Source organism: Trichomycterus rosablanca, chromosome 19, assembly GCF_030014385.1.
Source record: "Trichomycterus rosablanca isolate fTriRos1 chromosome 19, fTriRos1.hap1, whole genome shotgun sequence".
NCBI classification, from domain to species: Eukaryota; Metazoa; Chordata; class Actinopteri; order Siluriformes; family Trichomycteridae; genus Trichomycterus; species Trichomycterus rosablanca.
The window spans coordinates 26962639-26983763 of NC_086006.1; the positions used below are offsets into that span (position 1 = coordinate 26962639).

Here is a 21125-nt window from a genome sequence, read left to right on the forward strand (position 1 = left end):
ATGGGTACACTGGACACACCTCCCTCACAAAAAGACTGATGGGTACACTGGACACACCTCCCTCACAAAAAGACTGATGGGTACACTGGACACACCTCCCTCACAAAAAGACTGATGGGTACACTGGACACACCTCCCTCACAAAAAGACTGATGGGTACACTGGACACACCTCCCTCACAAAAAGACTGATGGGTACACTGGACACACCTCCCTCACAAAAAGACTGATGGGTACACAGGACACACCTCCCTCACAAAAAGACTGATGGGTACACAGGACACACCTCCCTCACAAAAAGACTGATGGGTACACAGGACACACCTCCCTCACAAAAAGACTGATGGGTACACAGGACACACCTCCCTCACAAAAAGACTGATGGGTACACAGGACACACCTCCCTTACAAAAAGACTGATGGGTACACTGGACACACCTCCCTCACAAAAAGACTGATGGGTACACAGGACACACCTCCCTTACAAAAAGACTGATGGGTACACAGGACACACCTCCCTCACAAAAAGACTGATGGGTACACAGGACACACCTCCCTCACAAAAAGACTGATGGGTACACTGGACACACCTCCCTCACAAAAACGAGACACAAACAGAAGAGTTTAATTAAGATTCACTGAATCAAACACCGCTGAACTGAATCAAAATACAGAGCCGATGAGCGCGATAATTGAGTAGTTTTTTTTTGTGTACTTGTACTTTTTAAAGTAGATTTTACAGCCTGTAATTTTACTTTTACTTAAGTATGTTTTGTACTAGAATTGTAATCCGCTACATTTTAAATCACATCCGTTACTGAGTAAAGAAATCGCATCTTGGAAACTGCTGCAGTGAATTCTGCGATAGGGAGTCGAATCTTTTGTCTCGGTTCCTTTTAAAGAGCCGTTTGTATGTAACGACTCCCAAATGCGCGAATCGGTTCCTTTTTTTTGGCTTAAAGGGCCGTTCAATAGAATCGAATCATTCTACGACACATAATAGTAGTTAATACAGTTTGAAGGTTTTATGGGACTAAAATGACACATTACACATCCTTAAATGTTTAAAATGTTGTATCCACCCCCCAAATCACAAGAGGACAAAATCAAAGCTGAGCTGAGTGATCACTTGATGCCCCCCCAGTGTAGATACTGATACAGACTCACTTAGTGGTGGAAACAGCACAGTACAGGCTCGTGTTCCTTTTAAGAAACCTGTAAAGAACTTTTTGTAGTTTTTTTCCTAATGTAAGGAGGTTCTGCTGAACATTATTTAAAATAAAAGTTGTTTGTAAGCTATTCTTAGATATAGATAGATAAGGATATAGATCATTTAGATCTATTTTGTTTTAGTTATTGTTAATTATTGTGATATCGTTATTGTTATAAAGTTTGAGTCCCTTAAAAGGGTAATTATAGGTGGTGCTGTTACTATTTTTGCACTTCTGCAGCCTTTAATTACAATGCAAAAAAAGAAATTTGAGTCTTATTTTAATTGCATTGTACGAGAACAAAAAAAATCGAAATCGTAATCGACAATCGGGTATAATTTTAAAATAATCGAGATTTTTTTTTTTTGTGCAAAATCGCCCAGCCCTAGTGGGTACACAGGACGCACCTCCTTCACAAAAAGACTGATGGGTACACAGGACGCTCCTCCTTCACTGAGACTGGTGGGTGAACTGGATGCACCTCCTTTACAAAAAGGACTGGTGGGTACATAGGATGTCCCTCCTTTAGTGAGGCTAATTGGTATCCTGGACACACCTCCTTCATTGAGCCTGACAGGTATACTGGACTCACCTCCTTCACTAAAAGACTGATGGGTACACAGGACGCACCTCCTTCTCTGAGATTGATGGGTACACTAGACTGTATTGCTAATTAAGGACTCTCTCTCTCTCTAGTCTGGCGTGTCCACTGGTGTTGTTGTAACGACACCTGAAGGGGACGATCCGATTAAACTGTACCCGCCCACCTCTCCTCGTAAATCGCCGGTCTGGAGGCTGTTCGGTTTCCTCATGAACGCGGAGGGTGTCGTAGAGGAGAACAGCTTCCCCGTCTGCAGGCTGTGCCATCAGGTGGTGGCATCTAAAGATGGAAATACGTCCAACATGTACAGCCACCTGCAGCACCACCACCGGGCCGTGTACACAGAACTGAAGGTAAGAGCTCCAGCGACTCCAGTGCTGAAACACTACAGGGGGGGGGGGCTGCAAACGTTTCCATTAAACTGTCCACCGTGTCCCTGCTGCAGCATACAAGCCCCGCCGGACCGGAGAAGAGACCGGAGGTCGCCGAATCCATCGAGCTCCATCCTCCTCAGAAACGCCGGAATTCGCCCGTGTGGAAACATTTCGGGTTCATCAGGAGCACTGAGGGTGAACTGAGGGAGGACGGGTTCCCGCTGTGTAAGCTGTGCTGCCGGAGAGTGGCGGCGAGAGACGGCACCACGTCCAACATGCTGAACCACCTGCGCAGGCACCACCAGGCCGAGCACGATGAAGTCAAGGTGGTGCCACCTTTTCATTTCGGTTCGGTAGCCGATGCCACAGTCATTTAGCAGAGCGTGTTATCCAAACTTAGAGACTTACAGCTGTGACAATACAATACAATACAATACAAGCGGTATAGGGTAAGGGCCCTGTTTAGGGGCCCAACTTAACTACGGTTGGGTTTGAACCAGCATCCATTTACTGCTAAGCACAATACATCGTGCCATGCAGAACGTAACCGTGCCCACCGTGAGGATGTACCATGCCAGGTATTTATGCCAGTCAGTCATATACGGCACCCCTGGAGCCAAGAGGGTCAAGGGCCTGGCTCAAGGGCCCAATAGTGGCCATGATTTAAGCCCTCAACTTTCTAATTGGTAGCCCAGCGCCTTACTGGGCTAGTAAGTCTTACTTGGTGGGATTCGAACCTCCGCCCCAGAGACGGAGAAATCACTTCCGGGTGAAGTTCAGACAGAAATATTGATATGCCGTTGGCGCTGTTTAAGGTGGTATGATGTAGGGCTGGGCGATATGGATAAAAAATTATATCTCGATATGTTTTAGCCGAATGGCGATATACGATATATATCTCGATATTTTTTCATCCCATAAGGTAAAAACAAGAAGACACTTCTGAGACAAAGCTACATGTTCCAAATACTAAATACCAAACATTTTTACAGGCACTTTTATTAATATTCTTGCTGGGGAAGCTTCACACAGGAACTATTTTTCCTTAATAAAAAAACATGTGGGCAGGTGAACATGTGCAGAGACAAACTGGGAGAAGAGAAAGACGAACTGTCGGATCTAACTGGAACGCAACATCTCTATCGATATACGCGATACTGTCTTATCTTATATCGCGTATAAAAATATATCGATATTTTATAAAATCTCGATATAACGCCCAGCCCTAGTATGATGAGTTATTATCTTAAGGTGGTGCATCGTTTTGTTTGATTTTTGTTGTTTGTCCGTTTGTTTTCAGTTAGCGACTGACGCGCTGTCTTTGAGTCACTCGGAGGAAGGAAACGACCTGCCCGAGCTCTTCCCCCCCAGCAGACTGCCCCTCTCCCCGGTGTGGGATTATTTCGGCTACCCTAAAAACGCGGCCGGGGTGACCCAGGAGAACGAGCGGCCCAAGTGCAAAGCGTGCCGGCAGCCCATCGTCTCCAAACAGGGCATCTTGTCCAACATGTTACGCCACCTCAAGTTCTACCACGATTCCTTATTCCAGGAGCTGAAGGGCAGAACCGGGCACCGCAGGTACAGGCCGTACAAGGAGCGGAGCCGGGCCCCGCCCGTTCAGGCCGACCCGGAGGAGCTCTACCCGCCCAAGACGGCTCTGAGGTCGGGCGCTTGGAGACATTTCGGGTACCTGAAGAACTCGAAGGGGGCGGTGGTGCCCGACGGCTTCCCGGTGTGTAAGCTCTGTCTGAGGAAGGTCAGCACGCCGCGAGGATGCACCACCAACATGATGGTGCACCTGCAGAGATACCACACCACCGAGTTTGCAGAAATGAAGGTTAATGTCGTGTTTCAATTCGTCGCAAGCAAAAGTTTGTGAACCCCCTGGAACGACCTGGATTTCCGCATAAATCCTGGTCTGATAAACATCAGGGTGATTTGCTTCTGTGTTGGCACCATCTACATGCCACGAAGCCTTGTTTAACCCATAAATGAGTATTTAAGTTGTATTTAAATCATCTTGTTTGGGCTGGTCGCTTAGGTGGCGCAGTGATAAAACACTCTAGCACATTAGAGCTGGGATCTCGAACGCATCGTATCGAATCTCAGCTCTGCCATCTGGCTGGGCTGGGCAACCACATGAACAACGACCAGGGTTCCTCATAACTGGTGCAATTACGACCTCAGGGTGTGACTCTCCATGCACAAGGCTGATCGGCATATGAACTCGTCACGTGCAGGTGAAAAGAGGCAGTCGGTACTGCACACGTGTCGGAGGGGGCGTGTGTCAGTTGCGAGCCTCCTCAGTCATCAGTGGAGGATTGTATCGGTAGAGATGAAGTGTAACGCAATCAGGGTAATTGGGTATGACTAAATTAGGGGAGAAAATTGGGGGGGAAATTATAATAATAGTCTTGTTTGGGCCGTATCTACTCTTTGGTTGACGTGTTAAACTGTTTAAAGAAATATTGGTGGCTGGTTTTGAGAAAACAGCCTTTCTAACCTATATGTCTTGCATCTAGGCTCATTAAAAAAATCCTGTGTGCACTAGTAAAGAAATATTGATTGATTGTTGTTGGAATAGTCACAATAAACTAAGAAATGCAAAGAAGTGAACATTATTTTCTTGGGGAGATCATTAAAGGTTAACTTGTGAGGTTGTTGTCGGTTGGTTGGTTGGTTGGTGTCTTTTACCTGAGTAGCTGGGGGGGTAGAAAGGGTCTATGTCAATCCAGGCTTAGAGGTTCACATACTTTTGCCGACCTACTCTGCTGTGAATCGACTCACACACCAGCCGCTTGTAATTTCACCCGCAGCTCTCCAGCGACGACACCGATGACCCGGCCCCCAGGCAACCGGAGGAAGACGCGGCATCATCTCCGTCGGACCTGTTCCCACCCCAGGACCTGCTCGAACCCGTGTGGGAGCATTTCGGATACCCCAGGGACGCGGACGGGAACGTACAGGTGGACGGGCAGCCGACGTGTAAGCTCTGCTGGACTAAAGTCCACTGCCCCGGCGAGAGCTCCAAATTTCTGTACAGACACCTGTGGAAGAAGCACAACCCCGTGTACGCCGAAATCAAGGTGGAGGTCGCGTTCCAGTACTAATACTTGATAAAAATAAATAAAAAAATAAAGCAGCATGCGGTAGAACTGAACTTGCATCGTGCATCGTTGACGTTTTACTACGTTCTTACGCTCGCAGGTGGCCACCACCGCTCTGAGAGGGGAGGAGGAAGGGGTCGACGTGCCAGCTCTCTTTCCACCCACACACAGGGTGAAATCTGCCGCTTGGGAATATTTCGGGTATTTGAAGGACGCGGAGGGAGCGGTGGTGTGCGACGGCTTTCCCATCTGTAAAATCTGCCATCTGAACATCGCTGCCAAAGGAGGGAACACCACCAACATGTTCAAACATCTCAAAGATCATCATAAAGCCGTCTACGATGAGATCAGGGTAAGAACCGGGGAACCACTTACCTTCTAGATGGCATTCGACAAGATTTTGGAATGTGCCTGTGGACATTTAGGCTTTCATTCTGTCACATTCAGACAGTCCAAACCTAGTGAGCTGCCTCGCTGCCTTCTGGCTACCTGGGCAGCTGCCTCATTAGGCCTGAGGCGACACAACCCACACCCCGAAAACGCTTAAACTGTCCCTGACGCCCCAATTTACAAATAAACGACTCTCGTATTATTACACCTTTTATACAGATTAAACATCAGTGAGAATTGATTTACATTTGAGAAGAACTCAGTTGGTTGCTCCGCGTTCAGTCGCCATATTTGTCTTTTTTTTTTTTGTGAGAAAAGTCATGTCGCACTGAATGCTGGGATTGCCTTCACTTCGTTATTCAGTCCGATATTCAGAATTAAGGCGCCCAGCGGGATGCACAACAGCGACGAGTTTCGAGACTCGGTGTCGCCATCTAGCGGGCATGATCGGCAGTGCCTGCAGCAGATACTAATTGGCCACAGTATCTGCAGGGTGTGGGCCGGACTATGCGTGGGTGGGTGGGATCTTCATACGCTGTGTAAGGACCCTGATTGTCGGAAGAGACGCCTGTGCAGAATGCAGGGGCGAGAAGAGGAGGGCTGTACGCGTGTCGGAAGAGGCGCGTGCAGCGACGTGCTCTCCTCGGATGCGATCTGGTTTCTCTCAGAAGCGGAAGACAAAAGTTTCACGATATAACTCCTAATTTCGGTCGATACGATATAATTCCGATATCGATATGAATAACACAAATGTCAGAAAAACTTCCAAAAACACCAAAATTGGATGGCGGTACCTGCAAACCTCTTTCTGGTTTCTGGCAAGAAATACAAGCTGAACACTGAATTAGTCCTTCATCTCTTATCAGATATTTCGTCTGCTTCTTTTTCAACTGTGAACAGTGGCGGAGCCAGACAGTTTTCATAGTGGTGGCCAGACTGAGACCACTGCTCACAGGGGGTGGCACAGAAACTGTCTAAAAAACTGTTATTTTTTGTATGTGGCTAGTAGCTGTGGATCTAGTAGTGTTTTGGTCACTCACTCATTTACCTATACAGGCAGTGAGTGCCATGTAGAATTACATCAAGCCTAACATCATAAGCTTTTTATTTTTTCTCATTTTCCCTGTGAAAAACTAAAATATAGCCTATAACCTTAACAGAATTTCAAAGATATTCCTTTGCAATACTTCATCATTTGATTGCAAACTTGTGTGTACTGATGAGACTCATCTGAACCCCAGAACATGCCAGTGTGAATGCATGGAAAACTAATTTTAATTTTCTTTCAACAATATGACACATTCTGACCAACACTATTAAGCCAAATCAGCATTGAAAATTGACTTTATTTTTAATAGCCTTATACAATGCTGGTGCTTCTTAAAACTGCATATTCTCTTTTCAATAGAAGTGTTATTTAAATGCTATTAAATTGTTTTTGGAGAAAAAAAACAAAAACGCCCAATTAGGAGGAAAACCGCCCAATCTGGCAACACTGGAACGCGAATATCCCGTTGGTGCCTTTATTCGTAGCGCGCCACAACTAATAAGAAGTAATATTAATAACTGGTATTAGTACTCAGTAGTATTAGTACTCAGTAGTATTAGTACTCAGTAGTAGTACTTCTTCTGTAATTGTGTTGGTGGTTGACATTTATGTTGAGTGTGTAACTGCACTGTTTTGATGGAGAACTACTCGCTTGAGGTGCGCTGTTGAATTGCGTCCTTGTGGGAACCTGCGAGCAGAAATGCTTCCGCAAAAAAGTAACACGGGCAAAGCGCACTGACGTAATGCATATCGATCGAATTTGTTTAAAAATCATATCACCGTTATTGAAACATTTTCTATCGCGATATATATCGTTATAGAATTATTGTCCAGCACTATGTATAATGCATCTGTGTAGAGAGATTTCATGTCTTTGTTCTAGTGAAGTTTAGTGGGTTTAGTAGAGATGGTTATAAAACGTTCATATTTTGGGAGAGGGGGGTGTTGGTGACCATTGAGCTTTGCTGCATGACCGTTACACCGTTGAGCTTGTCCCTGCTGTTCTATTTCTCACCAGCCGACCGGCCCAGAAGAATTCCTTCCAGATCTCGTCGCATCTCCGACGCTCCACGCACCATCAGGTCAGGACTCCAACGTCTGGGATTATTTCGGATACCCCGTAAGTCCAGACGAGGTCCTGATGGACGACGGCAACCCGACCTGTAAGATCTGCGGCCAGCCTGTGACGTCCAGTGGCGACACCACAGCCGGCATGATGAAACATCTTCTGGAGAATCACGAAGCCGTCCACGCCGAATTGCTCGTAAGATTTAAGTGCGTTTTCCTCATCTGGACGTCTGGTGGACAGGTCGTTAGCGCCTTCATTAAGTGACGTAGAACATGAACACGCCGAGCAGAAAGTTGTTTCTCTGGCTTTTCCTCCATTTATCTTCTAATTTAGTCATTTCCGATTCCCGATTGTGAATCTGCTGCTGCGCACACAACCCCCAAACTGATCAAAGAGAGCCGGATCACACGTGTGTCGCCTCCACGGCGTCCCATCTGTGGCCACTTATCACCTGCCAGTGTATTGTGTATGGAGAGTCACGCTAAGCTTCATGTAACTTACCCCCCCCCCAAAGCCTGACTTAAACAGGTGCCTGGACCAGTCCAGAAGATCACGCATCACATAGCCAGCAGGAAGACATTCTGTCTGACCTTCCCTCTCTTAAACATGGGCCTTTTGTGTTTGCGTGGGTGCCCGGCAAGGTCGGTAGCTCTGCGACGACTTGAACTCGCTCAGCGATGCTATTGGCCGCTATTGAAACGATTGGCTAATGTCCCAGGGGAGGTGGATGGCCGAGACAACCCAGCCAGTTCGGCACGTCCACATCTTCTCCATCACCGTGTTCCTTAACGTTCCTTAGAAGGACCGTCAGGTGTTTTCTAAAGCTGATTATATTGTTTGCTTTTCTATGAAGTAAACAATCATTGGTCTCGTCTCAGGTGGCCCTAAACTCCTCGCGATCCGAACACCACGTGGACTCTCCAGAACTCTTCCCACCGACACAGAACACCGTATATCCAGTCTGGGGATACTTCGGCTTCACGAAGGACGAGGGAGGTTCGGTGGTTTACGACGGATTCCCCGTCTGCAAAATCTGTCGGCAAAGAGTGGAGATGAAAGACGGAGACACGGCGAACATGTTCCAGCACCTCAAAGCCAATCATCTGAACGTCTACCAACAGATCAAGGTTCAGGTTCTTAGCGTGATGTGAATTAGTACGGTTCTCATGCTTCTCGTTAAAAACCAAAACATATTTTATTAGGAGGTCCTACAGTTTCAGCCACCAGAGACGTTTTTTACAGGGTTGTGAACATAAAAGAACTGTTCGAGAAGATTTCTCCATCTAAAATTCTTAACTACTATTATTTTCTACAATTTATTTTCATGTTCTACTAAATTCTAATAGTAAGATCTGATAAATGTCTATGCCATAAAATAGCCAATGTGTTGCTAATATGGCAATAAACCCAAACAAACAAACGTTAAAAACCATCAGCATATTTTTTTATACGTTTATTACAGTAGAAGGCCAAAAGTACGTGGACACAACGAGTTCAAGAGTTTGGGTGACACCCATTGTTAATAAGAGTAGAAAATCAATAATATTAAACAAATGATATGGTTCTCACTTTGTGGAAACAGTGTGGGGAAGGTCCTTTCCTGTTCCAGTATGTCTGTGTGCCCTTTTAATAAAGCGAGGTCCATAAGGACGTTATGTGTGAACTCGTCTGGGATGAATTGGAATGTTAACTGCCAGCCAGGCCTTCTCTGAATCCTCCAGAAGTGTGGACGGGTTTGGAACAGGGTGTCCAACAAGCTCACGGCCAGGGGTTCGAGCACTGTCTGTTAAAGATATATAAATGTAAACAAACAAGCTGCTTTTTAAGGTGGTCCTACAGGAATAATGTGATACGGGCTGGATGGAGGGCGTTGGAAGGAATGGGTTCAGGTGCTGGCCAAAGAGAAGCGCAGACTAGCACACACCCCCAGAATCCAGGTCTTCTTTTTACCAGACAGCAGGTGTCACTGTTGAGGCAGCACTGAGGCGATACCCTGTCTCAAACCCGGGTCTCAGTGGTGGGCTACCACTGTTAAATCGACGACCCACCCTTAAATTAAGTGCCCCGTCTGTAGTTTCTTATGTTAGAATTGACAGAGTGGGCGCCTGGCCAGGCATCCACATCTGGCCGTGTTTAAGGGAGGGACGGTCAGGCAGGGTTTCATTTTTACAGCTATGCTCATGCATCTTCACGTATGTTAACCTGGATGTGTTTCTTCCAGCCGGCGGTCGAACGGAGAGTGTACCAGCCGTTCGAGCTCTCCCCTCCCAGCGGCCGTCAGATCGACGTCAGGTTATGGGAACACTTCGGGTATCCTAAAAACACAGACGGAGAGCTCGAGGATGACGGTGCGCCGGTTTGTAAAATCTGCCTTCAGAAACTCGCTCCGACCCCCAAGGGTGGAAACCTCACCACCAACATGCTGAGACACCTGAGAAGAAACCACCAGTCCGTCTACGATCAGGTCCAGGTAAAGATCTTTAAACCTGATTGTGGGCCACTTCGGCAGGACCACTCGTACAGCTGGTCTGCCGCTCACCAGATGTTTTTACCAAGCCATCCCCCCCCCCCCCCCCCCCTTATCTCCCAATCTAGTCATTTCCGATTCCCGGTTGTGAATCCGCTGCCTTTCACACAACCCGGATCACCACACGCCGCCTCCGACACGCGTTTAATCTGTCGGACATACGGAGAGACGCGCTAAGCTCCGTGTGACTCTCCACCCCCTACACACACAGGTTCCCAAGACCGGTCATAGAGATTTCAGGGGCAGGAGACCCCATCCGACGTTCTCCTCTCTTAAACACGACCAATTGTGCATGTGTGGACACCCGGCCTGGTCGGCAGCTCCGCTCTAGCCAGCCGATCCGGCCCCTACAGCCATTCCACAATACAGCCACGCTCCACATTTTGATGTTTGATGTGGACATGAGCTGAAGATCTCGACCAGTGTCCGATGAGCACAGCATACGCCTCCCCCAGTACAGCTCTATCTTCACAGCAGAAGCCCACGCCGTCCTCCTGGCCATGAATTACATTCAGATAAGCCCGCACAAGTTGTTCTTAATATGTTCAGACTCCAAATCGTGTTTACAAGCGCTGCTATCCCTCCAAACGGATCACCCAGTTATCTTAGAGCTCTTAGCTACAGAGAAAGAACATAGAAAACGCGGAGTCCACGTCACGTACTGTTGGATCCCCAGCCACTGCAATATCACAGGCAACGAAAAAGCAGACGACCTGGCAAACCCACCGTGTCCCACCCACCGATGCCCTCTACACAGTCAAATTACTTAGTAAAAACACACGGTAGGAGGAATGGAATCGTAACAAAGCTAACAAACTGTACGAAATCAAGCCACGACTCGACAGGACCTCTATCCAGTATCCAGTAAAAAGACACGACCAAACGGTGTTAACGAGATGCCGTATAGGACATTCAGCCCTGACACACAGACGCCTTCTCTTGGGGGAAGATGCGCCAAACTGCCAGTACTGTGGATCACAATTGTCGATAAAACATCCTGACAGAATGCCAAGCCATCGAAGATACTAGAAAAATATTTTACAGAGACACAAATATGAAAGACCTTCGAACGCAATAACCCACCAAAAATCCTGAATTTGTTGAATTACGTAAAGATTAAAAGCCAAATATAGTACATTAACTTTTACTTAGCTTAAACTTGATTTTGAACCCACCTCTAATGCCATGTACATAGCCTAATTGAGTTGGAATTAGGGTTGGGCGGTATGACGGTATTACGGTATATTACATTTTAAAATGGTGACGGTATTCAAAAATGGTGACGGTATTTTTTAAATGTGAAGCGCCAAATTTCTGCTTCAGGTTTACCTTGAAAACTGAGACTTTAGGACATGCGCGCCACACTGGCTAGCGTTAGCTGTGAGCTAACAAGCAGAAACTGCAAAACGGCTCGTCTTTTAATTTTTCAAAATCAACATTTTTTATCAGTTCAACCGGAAATGAACACGAGCGCGTGCATGCGCGGACGTGTACTTATTTACTAAATATATCTTCAGTGTAAATCGAGCACAAGTGTTGAGAAAAAGGAGCAAACAGTAATAATAACGTTACGCCCAATCCGCTGTTCTGACTCTTGTGTCTGCCATAGATTTTCCTGCCTATGTAAGAACTATTTTTTCCGAAATAAAAGCGCTATATTAAGAAAAAAGAACGTCTCACCTGTCGTGTAATGTGAATTATAAAATATATAGTCTGGCCCTTTAAGAAAGTGAAGCGCACTATAGGGCGTAGGGAGCGAGTGTGTAGGGAATAGATCGGATTTGTACCGTTTCCGTGCTCGTGTTTTGCACTGAGCTTGTGTGACATGTAAAGTAGCGTTCTCGTTAACCACTCAAATGTTTGGACTTTGAATTATTTTAACATTATTTTACATCACCGTCATCGCAGCATGAACATTTACATTCATATTTTTTGTTACGGTATAGAACTTAATTCTGGATTACAGGCAGAACTAATCGTACACGTTCATACACTTTTAAGAAATATCTGTAACTATAAAGTAAGCAGTTAACTTTTGAAATATATTGAAGTGTGTAGCTGCTATTATTCTGTTTTGTGTGGGCAGAGAGAGATTACAATGCCAAAATGTTACGTGTTAATGTTTGTGTTAAAGTGTAATTGATACACGTGCATTTATACTTATGCGTATTTATTATAGATCAGATAAGATAAGCAATGTTTGACGTTCAGATTGTTAAATCTTTTTATAATAAAACATTGAAATATTGTAATTACACTCAAGTGTGTACACTGTAAAGTTTGTCCGCGACGCCCCCGGTAATACCGTATACCGCGGTATTTCCTGAAGACGGTATGAAAATCGGCAATATCGCCCAACCCTAGTTGGAATGGCAATAAATGCAAACAAACCAAAAAAAAAAAAAAGTGTCCGATGGCTTTATGTGTTCCTAATAAAGTGGCCAGTGAATGTACTTACCGGAAGTTAACTAGTAATTTATTTATTTAAATCTAAGTATCTTCGGACAGGTGCCCTCGTCTTACCCGGCTTCCTCATGATCTGTTTCGATCTGTTGCGGGTGTTGCAGGAGGCCATCGGCGCGTGGAGACCCGAGTGGCGCGGCGAAACCCTGGACCTTTTCCCGCCCACGCAAAACGTCACCTCCCAAGTGTGGGACTATTTCGGCTACCTGAAGGACGCGGAGGGGACGGTGGTGTGCGACGGCTTCCCCGTCTGTAAGATCTGCCGGCAGAAAGTGCCGTCTAAAGGAGGAAACACCACCAACATGTTCAAACACCTCAAAGACAGCCATCGGAGCGACTACGTCCAGATCAGAGTACGTACACTCGGATGTCGCTCTCGTGAATTCGTTTGTACCGTTTGTACTCGGGGGGGGGGGGGGGGGTTAATCCTACTAATCGAACGATTTCTCTCAGTCTGCCGTGACCAGCGAGAGATTCGGCCGCTTGGCCGGCGACCTCCACCCACCCAGCGGTCAGCACGACGCCGCGCTCTGGGAGCATTTCGGGTATCATAGAAACGCAGACGGGGTTCTTGAGGAGGACGGAGCGCCCTTTTGTCGACTCTGTCTTCGGAAGCTTGTGTCACGGGGGGAGACGACCAGAAACATGAAGCAGCACCTCAAGGAGAACCACCGCACCGCCTACACCGAACCCGAGGTAAAACCTCCAGATTAAATTCCTTTTCAGAACCTTGTGCTGATTATAATTTGAGGTCTGACCGTCTTCTACTTTCTTGTAGGAGGTGCTCGGGTCCTTCGTCCTGGAGCTCGACGCCGACACGTCGAACCTCTTTCCACCGACGCACAAGGTCAAGTCGGCCGTGTGGAAGTTTTTCGGCTACCCGAGGGACGGCGCCGGGCTGGTGATGTCCGACGGCTTCCCCATCTGCAAGCTCTGCCAGAAGAAAGTCTCTGCGAAGGGAGGAAACACCACCAACATGTTCACCCACCTCAGAGATTACCACCGCACCACGTACAACGAAATCAAGGTGAGTTACAATATAAACACCTCCTTGTTTCTACACTCACTGTCCATTTTATCTCCACTCACCATATAGAAGCACTTTGTAGTTCTACAATACCACAGAGCAGGTATTATTTAGGTGGTGGATGATTCTCAGCACTGCACTGACACCGACATGGTGGTGGTGTGTTAGTGTGTGTTGTGCTGGTATGAGTGGATCAGACACAGCAGCGCTGCTGGAGTTTTTAAACACCGTGTCCACTCACTGTCCACTCTGTCAGACACTCCTACCTAGTCGATCCACCTTGTAGATGTAAAGTCAGAGACGATCGCTCATCTATTGCTGCTGTTTGAGTCGGTCATCTTCTAGACCTTCATCAGTGGGCACAGGACGCTGCCCACGGGGCGCTGTTGGCTGGATGTTTTTGGTCGGTGGACTATTCTCAGTCCAGCAGTGACAGTGAGGTGTTTATCCACTCATACCAGCACAACACACACTAACACACCACCACCATGTCAGTGTCAGTGTCAGTGCAGTGCTGAGAACGATCCACCACCTAAATAATACCTGCTCTGTGGTGGTCCTGTGGGGGTCCTGACCATTGAAGAACAGCATGAAAGGGGGTAACAAAGCATGTAGAGAAACAGATGGACTACAGTCAGTAATTGTAGAACTACAAAGTGCTCCTATATGGTAAGTGGAGCTGATAAAATGGACAGTGAGTGTATGTGTTTAAATTATGTTCTGTTTGATTTTCTCTTTGATTAGTTGGAATAATTAATTATATTTACTTTTTTATTTGAACTTCGAGTATTTGAATCGTCACGATTGTCCGAGGCTGGCGCGCCCGGACGTGCTCCTCATCGCTGCGGCGATTGCGGGCCTCTGCTGGCCGGTCATGTGCAGTTGATTCACGAATAGCAGTGCATGACGCTCTGTACGCTGTGAGACGCCGTCTCTAGTAGCCGACCGCTTCTTTTCACCTGCCCTTGGCGCCTCGGTTTCTGGGTTTATATTCATCTTTTGAATCTTGTCTCAGGCGTCCTTCATTCCTCCAAGAGCAGAAAATGAAATCGAACCCCTGGAGCTTCATCTTCCGACGTCGGACGGCCTGTCTCCCGTGTGGAAGTATTTCGGATACCCGAAAGATCCAGATGGGAATCTGGTGTCCGACGGCTACCCCGTGTGCAAGCTCTGCCAGCAGAAAGTGATCGCTAAGGGAGGAAGCACCACCTACATGATGATGCACCTCAGAGCGTACCACCTGGACGTGTACAAAGAGGTCAAGGTAAACGAGGTCTCTCAAGCTAAAACAAGGATTTTTTGGCTGATATTAAAATCTGTTTTTTTTATTTGTTTTTTTTTATTATTACTACAGCCGGCTATTGCGAAAAAATCCATCTACAGACCGATGGAGCTGCAGCCACCGCCCGGTCAGGGCGAAATCAAGTTGTGGGATCATTTCGGATATCCTAACGGTCCAGACGGGGAACTTCTAGACGACGGCGCCCCGATCTGTAAGATCTGCCTGCGGAAACTCATCAAATCCCCAACCGGAGGGACGCCCACCACCAACATGCTCAAGCACCTGCGTAAAAAACACCAGCTGGTCTTTAACGAAGTCCAGGTGAGCGGTTTGACGTGCTGTGGGTCCGAGAAGCTTCTTCTTCTCACCGTGGCTGTGAAAGATCCCGGAAAAACGGGATTTAAAAATGAGCTGACGGTTCTATTTCCTGTAGGAAGCGATCGCCACGCTGAGAACCGAGTGGGGCATCGAACCTCCCGAACTCCATCCACCGACGCAGAACGTCACGTCTGCGGTGTGGCAGTATTTCGGCTACCTGAAGGACGCGGGAGGTTCGGTGGTGTGTGACGATTTTCCCATTTGCAAACTGTGCCAACAGAAAGTGGCCTCCAAGCGGCGCTGCACCACCAACATGTTCAAACACCTGAAAGATTACCACCGGCACGTCTACGACGAGGTCCGGGTACGTACACGCCCTCCTTCTGACTGAAGGATGTCGGTTACTAACAAAAATTATTTCCTGTCGATTAAAAAGGTTAATTAATGTCGTCGTTCATGATATTTATGAACAGTGTTGGCTCAGCAGTTAAGCTACTGAACCAGTGGTCATGGCGTGAAGTTGCCTCTCTTGGGCCCCTGAACAGAGGCCCTAACCCTTATCCTTTTTTTTTTTTTATATAATTTTCTCCCCTAATCTAGTCGTGTCCGATTACCCTGAATGCGTCCTCTATACTGATCCGACCCTTCACCGCTGATTGAGGACGTACCCCCTCCGGCACGTAGTCAGTACAGACTGCATTTTTCACCTGCACGAGTCGAGCTCATACACCGACGGCCACTGTGTACGGAGGGCCACACCCCCATCAGCATTATTCCTCAGCCCTGTGCAGGCGCCATCGGTCGGCCAGCAGGGGCCGCAGTCGCACCAGTCATGAGGACCTATGATCCGACTTTTTACCCTCTAACCCTGAACGAGAGCCGATCGTTGTTCATGCAGCCGCCCGGCCCAGTCGGAAGGCAGAGCTGAGATCCGATACGTGCTAGCGTACATTACCGCTGCGCCACCTGAGCGGCCCCTCCCAACCCTTATCCATGTAGAGAAAGCATGTGTTGTGCCTAGTTTTACCAGTACCAGTAATGCTGGTGTTATGCCAAATTCTGCATCCTTTTTTGGGAGAGTCCGACTCTCTCTCTATTCCTCTCTCATTCTCGTCCACTCTCCTCTCTCTCCTCTCTCTCAGTGTGCAGTCACCAGTCAGACGTTTGAAGACGCTTTCCTGCCCACCGATCTCCACCCCCCCAGCGGTCAGCACAACCCCAAACTATGGGAATATTTCGGATATCGGAAAACAGAAGCAGGGGTCCTGGAGGAGGACGGCGCCCCCATGTGTAAACTCTGCCTCCGAAAACTGATTTCTAAAGGAGAGACGACGGCAAACATGATGCAGCACCTGAAGGAGAACCATAACCAGGTCTACACCGACGTCCAGGTGGAATATTTACCCTTGCTAACAATGATGGGAATGTGAAATGTGGACACACTTATCAGTTGCATCTAGGGATGTCCCGATCACGTTTTTTTGTTCCCGATCCCGATCGTTAATTTCGAGTGTCTTCCGATACCGAGTCTCAAACCGATACTTGTGTTTTCTAGATATTGTCTAGATAAGAACTAGATAATACTGTTCACACGGTGCACACTTCAAGTACATTACAGTTATTCAGATGAATCCAGTGTACATGTTTAACAACTGAATAGCTCTGCAGTGCTGTAGGAAAAAATGCTGCATCCAAGCTATTGCTTAATGTTCTTATATTTTTACAAAATAAAACTAAACAAACTTAGTGCAGCGTTGTAGTAGTAACACTAGAACACGGATTAAAAGTTATTGTTTTGTAAACCGGAGTGATTCTTGACTCACACTCTCCGTTTACGACACCTGCTTGACCGCTGACGTAAAACCGATACCGATCAGTTAAAAAATGCCTCGGTCGGGCACGATTCCGATCTTTGAGATCGGATCGGGACATCCCTAGTTGCATCCACTTTCTGGAAAGTGATTACTATATTTCGTCCATGTTTTACCACCGCTTTATCCTGGTCAGGGTCACTGGGGGTCTAGTTTTTCCATAATCACTTGGTGCAATGTAGTAACACACCCCAGACAGGACACCGATCCATCACGGGGCCTCAGTCATCCCTCCCCTCAGACACGGCCAATAATGTCTGTATGTAGAAGCCCGATTGGTCGATAGCACTGCTCCGGATTCCAACCCTGGATCCCAGCAGTAGTGGGCTAACGTGATTTACCGCTGTGTCACCCGAGCGCCTGATAACTACGTAAGTATTAAACTCAGAAGGGACTGAATGCTTCTGTAATTTTAGCTACTTATTTTATGTATGAAACTCTGCTAGTAAGTGTAGGTTAACAGACCACACTTTGACCCTGACCAGTATAAAGCGGTTAGTGTAAATTAAAGCAAGCATCATGTTTATATTCTCATTATTTAGAGGGAAGTGAATCCGTTCACTATCAGAGGAGCTACCGAGCTGCCCGAGCTGTACCCCCCGGAGCACAGGGTGAGGTCGGACGTTTGGAAGTATTTCGGGTATCTGAGGGACACCGAGGGTCCTGCGGACTGCACCGGCTGCCCCATCTGCAAGATCTGCCTCTGTAAGGTGTCTAATAAAGGAAAAGTCACGGCGAACATGACCGCCCATCTGAAAGATCATCACAGGAGCATGTACGAGGATCTCAAGGTATTTATCGCTTCGCCTTCCGTTCATACCGAGGGAGGGACACACCGATTATCGGTGGTACGTCACGATATTAGGCTCAGTACTGAAGATGATTTACAATCCTGTCACAGCCAAAAGTATGTGGACACCCCTTCTAATTATTGATTTCTAACAAATTTATAAAAGCATCAATAATTTGCCATTTTTACCACCGTTTTATCCTGGTCAGGGTTGCAGTGGATATGGTTTCCTCAGAATCACCAACCACAAGGTAGTAATTCACCTTGGAACAGGGGCTTCTGCCAGACTTAGACTGTCTAGGCGCCCGGCTGGCCGATAGCACCTGCTGAGATAGGAACCCTGTGTAAAGAACAATGCACTCCCATCTCCACATGAAGCCAGCTCTGTATAAACAAGCTTTTCAGGATGAACTGGAACGCTGATGGTGAGTCTTGTCTAATAACGTCAGTGCCTGACCTCACACTTCAGAAGGGCTGGGGGTTCAAATCTCAGCAGTGCTATCAGCTGGCCTGGTATCTACACAGACATGATTGCCCGTTGTCTCAGGATGGGTTGGCACCCTGTCTAGGGTATTCCTGCCTTGTGCCCAGTGTTTACTGGTGGAACCGGACCTTCCACAGCCCTGACCAGGATAAAGTGGTTGATGAAAATGGAATGAATGAATGAATGAATGATGTAAATAACATGTTCACATTAATATTAAAATATCTTGGTAATATTGTGACTTTAAACATCCTTGCTTCTCAATTTCTATTTGTTTTCAATTATTTGCTACCCAAAATTAACTTTTTATTACTTTTACATTTTAGCTTTTAGAATTGTCCATAAAAATGTGAGAATGTGTTCATATGGAAACCCAGGAATCTAAGCATGGTTGTACAAACGTGTGGATTAGATCGTAATGTAAATGAACATGTGAACGTTATGTTCGGACACACCCACTCATTTCTTCAACTTCTCGATTCCGTTATCAGATCCCAGACCGGAGGCCGAAGGCGGTGAACGCGGACAATCTTCCGGAGCTCTTTCCTCCCCCTAAACAGCCTCTCTCCCCCATATGGGAACATTTCGGAGTCCCGAAAAATGCAGACGGGGTTATAGAGGAGGACGCGTGTCCCGTCTGCAAGATCTGTGGCAAAAAGGTGTCGAGTCAGGACGGGAGGAAAATGCTGCGGCACCTTCATTTCTGCCATTTCACCGTGTACGAAGAGATGAAGGTACGGCCGGCTTTCGCTTCATCTTTCAATGTTCCGTAGATCGGTCAGAATGCTGTGCAGCGGGTGCAGCAGTGTTGTTGGGATTTCAACACACCTGTGTCACATAGACATGAATGTAAAACCAGCAGCTTGGCAGATAAACACATCATGTCTTGTCCACATACAACCAGCACAGACAGGATATACGTTTCTAATAGAGGTTGAAAATCCCAACAACAACCGCCGCTCAGGTGACGCAGCGGTAAAAACACGCGCTGCAACCGGAGCTGGATCTCGAACGCGTCGTATCGAATCCAGCTCTGCCTTACCGACCGAGGCTGAGCAAGATATATGAACAACGATTGGTCGGAAGTGGGTCTCTCTCTGTCAGAACGGTGCAGTTACGACCTCTGCTGGCTGATTAGAGGCGCCTACACGGAGATGAGGGAGGAGTGCTCTTAGGGTGTGTCTCTCCGCACACAACGCCAGGTGGCGCAACACTCGTCGATGTGTGGGTGGCAGGATAACATACGGCTTGCTGCTCAGGTGTCGGAGGGGATGTGGGTTAGCTTCGATCTCCTCGGTCAGGGCAGGGGTCGGCAGAGAGGAGGCGTGACGCAAATTGGGCAATTGGACGCGCTAAAGGGGGAGAAAATGCATTCCCAACAACACTGCTGCACCTGCTACACTCATACCAGAATAACACACACTGTGCCAAGTGTCAGTGCGGTGATTAGAATAGTGCCGTGTGCAAGGTCCCTAAATGCATGGTAACAAAATGTACAAATCAGCAGATGAGCTACAGTCAGTAATTGTATACCCACAAAGTTTATCTATATGGTAGGTGTGGCATTGATTCTCCAAGACTTCGATATTTTGCTTGATCGGGTGACTGGAGAGACAATTGAAGTGCAGTGAACTCGAACTCATGGTGACATGGTGCATCATCATGCTGTTGGTAGCCATGAAGGGAAGCACGTGTTCAGCTTCAGTACTTAGATTAAACTGGATTTAATGTTTTTCAGACTTATTGTGTGTAGAAAATGATGCTTTTCTTTTCTTTTCTGTTCCAGAACGCAAACAGAGCGTCAAAGTTGGGACTCGAGGCTGGAGGTCAGGCCAGCGAACTTCACCCTCCGTCTAAAAACGTTCGCTCCTCAGTCTGGGAATATTTCGGATACCTGAAGGGTCCGGACGGCATCGTTAACGTGGACGGCCGTCCCATCTGCAAAATGTGCTTCCAAAAAGTCTCTAGCCACGGAGGAAACACCACCAACATGTTCAAGCACCTGGAGGATAAACACGGTTTCAGTCAGTAGTGAACGATCAATTCGGACCTGTTCCGGACATCAGAAGTAGACTTTCGGTTCATCGTTGCCTTTTTTTTTTTCCGGTCCTGAAGGATTATGAGACTCCAAGAACAGCCACTGCCTTCAAACTTTGATTATTTGCTTGATTTTAAATCACTACATTGGCTAGTTTTTATTTCCAGAGGTAATCTAGTCGAGCTAATCATGTGTTCTGTCTGATTAAAGGTGCTATTAGTACTGTGAGCTGAAATCGAATGTAAAAGCTGAGAAGTGGTTTAATGTAATGGAGTTGGTTTGGTTCCAGTAAAAGCTCTCTTTGGATCGTTCACTTCTGCTTTCTGTACTTTCTTTTAATCAAAACCAGTTATTTCAGTACCATTCACTTACTGTTCAGCACAAATGTTACCTACAGCAGTTTAGTCCCGTCTCTTCAACCTACAGCAGTTTAGTCCCGTCTGTTCGGCCTACAGCAGTTTAGTCCCGTCTGTTCGGCCTACAGCAGTTTAGTCCCGTCTCTTCGGCCTATAGCAGTTTAGTCCCG

General features: G+C 47.0%; 1 protein-coding gene across 4 annotated transcripts in view; it reads left to right on the top strand.

Annotated features, from left to right (window-relative positions):
• LOC134333242 (uncharacterized) overlaps positions 1–20912 on the top strand; it is a 30842-nt gene extending 9930 nt beyond the window's left edge. For 2 of the 4 annotated variants that reach the window (XM_063015122.1, XM_063015123.1), the window contains exons 6-23: positions 1907–2164; positions 2257–2511; positions 3486–4022; positions 5002–5271; positions 5393–5644; positions 7749–7994; positions 8678–8926; positions 10021–10269; positions 12894–13142; positions 13243–13485; positions 13568–13816; positions 14832–15080; positions 15171–15419; positions 15532–15780; positions 16559–16807; positions 17830–18078; positions 19053–19295; positions 20348–20912. In XM_063015122.1, coding sequence (XP_062871192.1) covers positions 1907–2164; positions 2257–2511; positions 3486–4022; positions 5002–5271; positions 5393–5644; positions 7749–7994; positions 8678–8926; positions 10021–10269; positions 12894–13142; positions 13243–13485; positions 13568–13816; positions 14832–15080; positions 15171–15419; positions 15532–15780; positions 16559–16807; positions 17830–18078; positions 19053–19295; positions 20348–20593 — 4791 coding nt within the window. In that variant the 3' untranslated portion in view covers positions 20594–20912. The other 2 variants (XM_063015124.1, XM_063015126.1) reach the window with 2 other exon arrangements.
• The last annotated feature ends 213 nt before the right edge of the window (positions 20913–21125 follow it).